Genomic DNA, 9295 nt, shown 5'->3' with positions numbered 1-9295 from the left:
AACCTGGGGTCAGTTTTCAATATAATTAAAATTGGCCAGGCTCCGAAAAGGAGAAAGACATTGCTTATGTGGGGGATTGCTCCTCCCAGGAGCCTGCACCGCTCCAGAGGTGTGATCCACCTCTCAGCAGGTGCAAGCCACACGGCACCTCGATTATCTCACGTTTAGGATTTGTCAGTACCCAACCCTTGCAACTGTGCCACACCATTTGCTGTCTTACCTGGTGCGACTGCAGGCCAATTCCCCTGAGCTGCTTTACCACAGGTCTTGTCATGGTGCCTCCTGTCCTGGATCCCCAAACTCTTTTTCTGTTGCATTATATATGAGGAAAAACTGACAGCAGATAGTTAGGGATAGGCAGCGATGGCAATGGAGAGCACAAACCCCTTGACAACCTGTGCCTGAGGAGCACAATGAGTAATGGTGCAGGCAGGGGGCTGGCAGCTGCCTGCCGGTCCCCGCTCAAAGGATGCAGCGGTGGCCGAGGAGGCAGCTCTGTCTTGCAGGCTGATGGTGGGCGATGCTTCCAGCTCTTACAGGCTCGCTCAGGCAAGGAAATGCCCTCCAAGGTGTTCTTGGAGAAGTGCCGCTTGGAAGAGGACGTCCCAGCACAGATGGAAGTGGAGACCTGTTGGGTGGCCTCGGAGGAGGTCTCCTTGGTGGTGGGGGCGGTGGTGGCGGTGGTGGTGGACTGCTTGGTGGTATTACTGGTGGTTTGCTGGGCGATGGTGGCGGAGGGCTGCTGGGGGGGCTGACTGGTGGTCTGCTTGGTGGAGGGGGCAATGCCGGCGGTGGCTTGCTGGGTGGAGGGGGTGGTGGAGATGCTTATGGTAGGGGTCCCAGAAACCCTCCCAGAGGCTGGCCAGCAGCTGGTGACGATATCCCCAGGGATGGCATCCCCGCAGGGGTTGCTGGCGGAGCACTGGGACAAGGAGGTCTGCTCGGTGACGGAGGTCTCCTCGGCACGGCAGGGATCCTCGGTGGCCCTGGTGGTATTCTTGGCAGAGGAGGGCTTCTGGGCAACGGAGGGCTGCTGGGAGGCGGTGGCCTGCTCGGCATCCTTGGGGAAGGCGGCTTGCTCAGCACCGTCCAGGGGCTCACTGGGTAAGGACAGCAGCGGTCAGGCTCCTTGCAGGGGTGGGGGGAAACTCAGCTGTTTGGGGGGAGCAATGGTGATGCTTCAGTAGATGCTCAGATCTGTTTTGGAGGTAATACTCTGAGATAAGCACTGCCTGGAAGTCCCACCAGGTTTGCATTGCTGGCTGCAAAAGAGCATCTTGAGCTACAGGAGGAAAGTTAAAGGAAACAGTAGTTGAAAGACACTTGCCTGTAGAGGGTGCACTGAACCACGCGTTGGCCCTGGGCAGCCGGTGCCACCGTGTCCAAACCAGCGCTCACTTGTTTGCAACTGTCTCATTTTAACTCTTGTTTGAAGCCCAGCACCAAGCAGAAGCACAAGCACAAGCTGTGCACAAACTGCGAAACAACCGAGAAAACTTCATGTCTTTTGCCATTTCTTGTCTAAACGGCCTCTGACTCACCCACCCCTCGAGCAGTGGCTTTGTGTGAGTGGCAGAGCCCAGGTTGGTGGGGTGCTGGGCTCAGAGCCATCACTTGTAGTGTCCTCCTCCCCGTCCCTGCAGGCTGAGGATCGTGGAGCTGACGCTCCCCAAGGTGTCACTGCGGCTCCTGCCTGGCATCGGCGTACATGTCAACCTCTACACCAGGGTGGCCCTCAATGCCAAGTGGTAGGTTGGGCTGGTGCTGATGGCAGTGCCAGCTGTGCCCCCCAGACCCAGTGGAAGCACCACCACAAGGGATGTCTCTGAGGGGACACACTGATCCTGTTTGCGGGGAAGAGGCTGCTCCTCTGAAGGTCACTCCTTTCCCCTTGAACAGCCTCCTGGGTTTGCTCGACATCGCGGTGGAAGTGAACATCACAGCAAGGGTCAGGCTAACCATGGATGGCACGGGCTACCCCAAACTGGTGACAGAAAGCTGCGATACCCTGCTTGGTGGCATTAAAGTCAGACTACTGAGAGGGTAAGTGATAGAGGTGTCCTCATCTGCCAGCGGGAGCCACCTTGCCGTTGGGTTTTGCCACCCCCCAGTCCACATCTGCAGATTGGCAAATGCACATCGGCATTTCCCATTGCACATCTCAGTCCCACCAGTGGCTGTGACACCAGCAACCGCCAGCCCTGCCAGTGACAGTCTCTCGCTGGCCATGTCACAGGGGTGAGCAAAGGGCTGCTGGTGGTGGTGGTCCCTGTGTGCCCCTCGCGCAGCCGCAGTAAACGGACATGTTGTCCCAGGGGGCTGGGACATCGCACAGGGTCTTCTGAGAAGTAAGCGCTTGGTATGTAAGGCATAGAAACCACTTGGGCTGAGGTTGTTTCTGCTCATTTAAGAAGACTATACACTAGTAGATAAAAGGCAGCAATAAATTTCCCACTGGCTATTTTGGGATGCAAATTACACTTATCTCATGCAAAATCCAAGCATACACGATGCACTTTGCTGCTGCAATTGCCTTGCTCCGGGAGGTCTGCGCTCCGCGCTATTCACAGGGAATTGTTTAACAAGACCCATTTACTTTGCAGCAGGTTTTTTTTTTTTTCATGGTGCTCCTTTATTTTTCCACAGCCTGCTCCCAATTGTGGATAATTTACTGGCAAGTGTCCTCAACAGACTTCTTCCTAATCTGGTAAGTTGGAAGAAACCTCCACCCCGGAAAGGAGCGAGTCCAAAAAGCTGCGGTGCAGCTCCCCACGGCATCTCTCCTGTCCCAGAGCTGGAGCAGGGCCACTGTCCTGGGGCTGCTGCATCCACCTGCCCGCCCAGTGGTTTGGGATTAGTGGGGGACAAGTGCCACTTCTCCATCTGCTTGGAAGAAGCTGCTCCTTTTTTTCAAAACGTAAGGTCAGCGAGCCTGGTGCAGGTCTGCCCAAGTGCCTGGAAGCTTCTAATGATGCCCTGGACCATGCTATGGGCTAACTGAATCTCTCGTCCGTCCTGAAAGCCCCAGGGTCTCCCAGCCATCCTACACGGGCTCCTGAGCCCCAGTCCTAACTCTGCTTATCCACCGAAGGGCAAAATGCTCAGGGCCAGATCCAGAGCTGGTGCAGCCTCAGCGGCACCGTGGAGTCACCAGAGGGGACTGCCATGCCATGCACCCGGTGCTCCCGTCCCCAGGAAAAGCACGGCAGAGCCGAGCTGGGCCATGTATCCTTGTCTGGCTCTGGACATGGGATACTCACCGTCCCTCCCTGGCTCTTGCAGCTCTGCCCAGTGGTCGACGTCGCCCTGGGACTCGTCAACGACCAGCTGGGTCTTGTGAACTGTAAGTACTGGGTGGGTCCCACGCCTTGTCCCTTGTGTCACCTCTGCTCTGGCTGCGTGAGGACTGTGACACTTCCCCCTCTGTTGCACCTCAGGTGGGAAGAGCAAACCCCCCACTTCACCCTGTGGTCCCCAGGTCTGCCCCGTGACGGCAGCAGGGACCCCCGGCAGCTCCCTGCCCAGACCCCAGGGAGCAGCCAGGGAGCGGTGCCCCAGCATGCCCGGAGGGATGCTCTCCCCTCCCCAAATCTCCCCTGTCCCCATCTCTAATCACAGACGGAAGGACCCCTGGGTGCATAAGGCTGGCCATCGATGGGGACTGGGAGCTCTCCTCTCCATTTGCAGCAGTGACACACACTGCTCGTTAGGGAAATGACATCTCCTGCAGTATTACCACTCAGCACAGAGCACCCAGACCTGGGGACAAGTGGCTGTCCTGGGTCCACCTGCGAACCAGGGCTCTTCTGGTGGTCTGTGGGCAGGGGAGGGGGCATTTGCACCCAAGCCCAGTGAGGAACTGCTGAGTTGCTCTCTCTCCCTCCAGCACTGGTGCCCCTGGGTTTGCTGGGCAGTATCCAGTACACCGTGTCCAGCCTTCCCCTGATAACGGGCCAGTTCCTTGAGGTAGACTTGAACGTAAGTTCTACATCTTCTCCTTCCACCTACACACAAGGGTTCCTGGGGACAAGTGGCTGTCCTGGGTCCACCTGCGAACCAGGGCTCTTCTGGTGGTCTGTGGGCAGGGGAGGGGGCATTTGCACCCAAGCCCAGTGAGGAACTGCTGAGTTGCTCTCTCTCCCTCCAGCACTGGTGCCCCTGGGTTTGCTGGGCAGTATCCAGTACACCGTGTCCAGCCTTCCCCTGATAACGGGCCAGTTCCTTGAGGTAGACTTGAACGTAAGTTCTACATCTTCTCCTTCCACCTACACACAAGGGTTGGGATATTTCACTTTCCTTGGGCCACATACACCTGAGGAGCGGGCTCTGAGGTTGCTGTGAGAAGCTTGGGGAGGTCCCGGCTCGGTGCCCTGCTCTTGCTGCTGCCGCCGTCATGGGAGAGCGCAGTGGGGTTTGCATTTCATGAACTTCTGGAGAAGGAAGTGTCACGGGGCCTGACTTGGTGTGGTCGTGCATGCAGCGATTTCACACTGAAGGAACATGAAGTTAACCGTAAAGGCAAATATTGCAAACGTTTCAGTTTGTGCTTCCTTCCCCTGTAACTCCAGACTGTCGTCGGGCGAGTGGCAGGAGGGCTGGGTGGCTATCCTCTGGGAAAGCCAGAAACTGTCTCCACACAACCACGGGTCCCCATGCCGCCGCTGCCACCGATGGAGGATACGAGCTCCTCCCAGCTGGGCCTTTCTGTGAACTTCCTCAGCTCGGTGCTGTCTGTCCTGCAGAAGGAGGGTGCCCTGGACCTGGACATCTCCACCGGCATGGTGAGTGGGGTCCACTGCCTAGTCCTAAGTTTGGAAGGACTCAGGGCTGTCAGCCATGCAAACTGGTCCCACTGTCCAATGCATCAGTTTCTCTGTACCATTTATCAGAGTTTCTGCTATCTTAGGTAAAAAATGCCAGTGAGAGACCATGTTGTAAAAGCCTCAGGTGTAACCCCCACCACATGTGCAGCATTTCTCTCTTCTCTATCATAGTTTCCTGAGCTCCCGCCGCTAACAACATCGACCCTTGGAGCCCTTGTTCCTGTGGTGAGTCCTGGTTCCCCCTTGCACTGCAGGTAACCTGGTCAGAGAGGCAGCGTCCAGGGCAGGGGAGATCTCCTTGTCCCTTCCTCCTCAGGCACTGTCCCAGATATCCCATGGACTTGAACAAGCTCTGACTTAGGTCCAAAACTGGAAACCACGGCAGTCCAGATCTCAGTTTGTCACCCCGTCCTCTACATCATTCTTGGGTGACAGATGACCCTTGCTCCATCTGCCTGGATGAGGGGCTGTCTGTGGTCCTCCAACCGGCATGAGACGTTCTCAGTGGGGCTCAGGGCATCCACAGGGCTGAGCTCACAGCTTGCTTGACTTCGCTTCAGCCAGTTGAGATACAGACTTGTTGGGATGGAGCAGTTCAGGATCAGATCTGCCCCAAGAGCAGCACTGTGCAAAATGCTGCTGGAACAGGCAGTCTGCTCTGTGGTTCCTGGTTACAGCACCATTTGTGCTCCTGCCAGCAGAAACTTTCTGGTTTTGGTTGTTGACAGGTTTTCAAGGCATACCCTGAATCACATGAATTGCTGCTGAAAATCGCAGTCCCTGAAGCACCAGTGGTGACCTTAAAGAAAAATAAAGGTGTGATCCAGCTCACGGCTACAGCAGAGGTGATGGTGATCCACCCAGGTGATGTCCAGAAGTCTCTCTGCCTTCTGAATATCGTATGTATGAAGGAACGACCCTTCACAACCCTTCAATCCTGCAGAAAGTCCTCCTGCAGTGTCCCCCTTCCCACACACTGGGCAAGAGGTGCCATGGGATCTGCACCCAAAGTGACACAGTTGGGCTGCAGGCTGGGCAAGGGCTGTAGGAGCCACCTCTGCCCTGACATCTCTGTTTGACCACAGGACACCTCCCTCTTGGCCCAGTTTTCAGTCAAGGACAACAAGCTCAAGATTGGCGTCAGCCTGGAGAAGTAGGACACTGGTCTTCATCTGGGGGGTGGCCAGGGGTGGCCATGGATGTGGGACTTCCTGAGCTGTGTGACAATGAGGGCATTGACAGGACTGGGTCATCAGAGGAACTGCTTGGATTTTACTCACCTCTTCTTCTTCCTACAGGGCTGATCTCTCCTTGGTGTCTTCTTCTGTCGGTGATTTTGATGTAAGAACATGAGCAGCTCTCACGTGAAATCTATTGCAGAAAGCAAAGTGCTGATAGATATTGGCTCGGGAGAAATAAGGGCCAATTACGGTGTAACGGTTGTGTCATATTTTTAACGGCATCTTTCTTTCACCTCTGGAAATGGATTTTTTTTCAGGGATGATCCATGAGAAATTTTCAGAAAAAATCCTCACTGAGAGGGAAAGGTTTTGGGTCCTCAGTGAACCACAGGACATCCTGCATGTGCCCACGCCGTCCCCTCGGGATGCGCTGGGGGAGGCTTATCCCGGTGCCTCAAAGGGGATGATGGCAAAAGTCAGGAGGAACCCTGGGCTCTCCTCTAGCAGGATACCTGCAGATAGAGCACGTTTGGTTTCCGGAGGTGGTTAGTGCAGGAAGTTTTAGTGCTAATGGGAAGAGGCCTGTGGCATGGCATTATTTTGGGACTAAAAATTGGCCATAAAATGCTTAAAGTCCAATTTCTGTGAAATTGTGAGTTTGCATTAGATGGCCGTGGAGCTGGAGCCCCAAGGGTTCAGGCTGGGTTTAGCTGGTGTGACTGGAGCATCCCCATGTGCCCGAGGACAGCGTGAGGCCAGGTTGACCATGGGACCGGGACCAGGGGTGGCACTAAGTGACCCCTCTCCATGTTGCAGGTCTCGGTACTGGAGACGCTCGTTGGCCAGATTTTCGATGTTGCCTTCCTGCCTGCAATGAACAGTAAGGATCTCGTGTGCCTTGCCAATGTACTCGCATGTGCTAACCTGTATGCTATACAATGAGTTCGTACAGCTGTAACTCACCTCACCATATAGAATAGGAGCCAGTGGGACTGACCTGCACTGATGGGTGGGAGGTTCGTTTCAGACAGCAGCGTTTTTCCATCAGGCGAACCCGTCCATCACAAAGCAGGGGTCCCGTAGCCCCCTCCGCGGGGCTGCCCCCGCCTGCTGCTTTGCTGGCAGGAGCAAATGACAATATGTTTCACCAAAGCGCTAAGTCCCACCACACAAAGCCTTTCCGGAGAGCTTTGCACTTGCGGAGGGAGGGGTTTGCACACAGGGAGGATGGAGTTGGGGACTGAGATCCGGGCAGAAGCTCAGAGACGCTGAGCTGGGCTGGCTTGTGACCCACAGGCGTGCTGGGAGCAGGGGTTCCCCTCCCCAGGCTGCTGAACATCGACTTCACCAACGCAGATGTCGACATCATTGAAGTAAGTGCCTGGACTGTGCCCCGAGTTTCCCCCACTGGCACCTCAGCTCCACTCCGGAGCGAAGGCAGTGCCTGTCGCTTGTGCAGAGGATGTTCAGAGGGAGAAAGTAACCACTTTGCATCACCAGGACCTCATCGTGCTGTCGGCGTGAGCCCAGGACACTGAGCTGGGAAGGGACCCCTGGTTTTCCCCATCTGCCCCCAGAGGGATGGGAACCCAGCCTGCCCGAAGGATGCTCTGCTGCAATTCTCCTTGTACCTAACAGCCAAACACAGCTTGGTCTTTTCCTTGCAAATGTTGCATCCCGCCTACATTGCTTGGAACAGAAGGAACGCAGGTGGTTTTTGCCTCCAAACGTTGTGTTTTGGACTCTTTTGTGGATGCTCAGATGGATGCGGGTGTATTGTGCATTCTCGTGCTCGGGTTTAATAAAATCCAGACGACTCTGCAGCCACAGCGGGTGCTCAAGCTTGCGAGGGTGGCTGGCTCTGGTGAACCCCAGGGGCTCAGGACAGACCCCGTTGTGCTGGGGACCCCGGCCGCGGTGGGTGGGAGGGCTGCAGCCCCCTGCCCCATTACCCAGTCCCAGCTATGCCCACCCGACACCCAGCCCAGGGCGGGCAGAGCTCTGCCTGGCAGCAAACGCTGTGTTAGACCCAGACATGTTGGCTTCTTTTCAGGGACTGGACTCAAAGCTGTGGGGTCTCTTGATTGGCTTGAGGACCCGTCATGCCATCACCTGCCCCGGGCTTTATTGGGGCTTTATCCCGGGAGCACTTGGGGACACTGGAGTAATTTACCCATCGATGCCTGTGAACTCTGCATGAACCGCACAGTTTATTTATGCACAGGCTCTTTCCCGTGGTTCAGCTGCCTGTTGAAGAGATGAAGCCTTTGCTAATTTAAGGCTCTAAAGCTGCCGATTGCTCCTGAGGTGAAAGGGAATAGCTCGGATGGCTGTAATATCACTGCCTTTGAGACAGCATCCTGCCCCTCTCCAGTCCCAATCCACCCTAAAAACCACCTGGAAATCCAGACTCAGGTTTTTCTGTCATCTTTCATGCTCCTTTTCCCTTCCCCTCTGTATTTATTTCCCCATTTTCTTTTATTTGTTGTCTCTCTAGCCTCCTTTAAACTACCAAGATCTTTCCTGGAGGCACAAGCTGTCTCCTGTGCACCTCTGGGTGACAGGCAGTATTCACGGTGCAGACGGTATGCTGTAAATCCACACACTCTTTAGTTTGTGATAACTTTGGCTTTCTTAATCATGTTTCTGTACATAATGAACTTGTTGGGAGGTAATTTCTCACCTCTCACTGTCCTCAGACCCTTGTGCCCTAATGAATATGGTGGAGCATCCCCTGGAGCAGAGCTGCCCCCATCCGCCCCGGGGCCTCCCTGCTCAGCCAGAGAGCCGGGAGCATCCCCAGCCCCCGGTGGCATCCCCTTTGCCCTGACTGCTCTGAGGTTGTATCATAGGAACTGTGATGCTCAGGGGATGTTCTGGGGTCTGTGGGTCCCATGGCAATTTGGGCTGTTGGGTGCCGGCACCCTCCTGCTTTGCTCTGGGCCGTTTTGGGAGAGCAAGGTGAGAGAGATGCCAAGTCACTGTGAGCAGCAACAGCAGCCCGTGCCACGACCTGTGTCCCTGCCATGGCCATGGCCAGCCACGCTGGGCCATGTGCAAGGAGCTGTGTGGCGCTGGGCTGGATGGGACATGATCCAGAGCATCCTCTGTTTGGGGATGTAAGCCCCTGCCCCAGCACCCCGGGGCTGCGGGTCGCTGTCTTGTTGGACCCTCGGACCCGGTGCAGCTGCCCCAAGTGTGTGCTGTCTCCAAAGTCAGAGGGGGCAGGAGGGGACAACCCCGAGGAGCGGGGTGGCAGGGTACCCGGGAGGAAGGGGGTGAGCCACTGGG

The 9295-nt window shown here is 55.9% G+C and overlaps 1 protein-coding gene across 1 annotated transcript in view; it reads left to right on the top strand.

Annotated features, from left to right (window-relative positions):
* LOC104293975 (BPI fold-containing family B member 4-like) overlaps positions 1-7528 on the top strand; it is a 7802-nt gene extending 274 nt beyond the window's left edge. Inside the window, exons 2-15 of the mRNA XM_009893530.1 lie at positions 531-1104; positions 1644-1748; positions 1900-2043; positions 2647-2707; positions 3283-3343; positions 3887-3978; positions 4569-4781; positions 4995-5048; positions 5552-5722; positions 5909-5976; positions 6122-6164; positions 6821-6884; positions 7301-7377; positions 7505-7528. Coding sequence (XP_009891832.1) covers positions 531-1104; positions 1644-1748; positions 1900-2043; positions 2647-2707; positions 3283-3343; positions 3887-3978; positions 4569-4781; positions 4995-5048; positions 5552-5722; positions 5909-5976; positions 6122-6164; positions 6821-6884; positions 7301-7377; positions 7505-7528 — 1751 coding nt within the window. The remainder of the gene's footprint in view (positions 1-530; positions 1105-1643; positions 1749-1899; positions 2044-2646; positions 2708-3282; positions 3344-3886; positions 3979-4568; positions 4782-4994; positions 5049-5551; positions 5723-5908; positions 5977-6121; positions 6165-6820; positions 6885-7300; positions 7378-7504) is intronic.
* Positions 7529-9295: the final 1767 nt, after the last annotated feature.

This window comes from Charadrius vociferus, unplaced genomic scaffold (genome assembly GCF_000708025.1).
Source record: "Charadrius vociferus isolate BGI_N301 unplaced genomic scaffold, ASM70802v2 scaffold259, whole genome shotgun sequence".
NCBI classification, from domain to species: Eukaryota; Metazoa; Chordata; class Aves; order Charadriiformes; family Charadriidae; genus Charadrius; species Charadrius vociferus.
The sequence above is the reverse complement of the archived record's forward strand: the minus strand, read 5'-3'. Positions and strand labels throughout refer to the sequence as shown.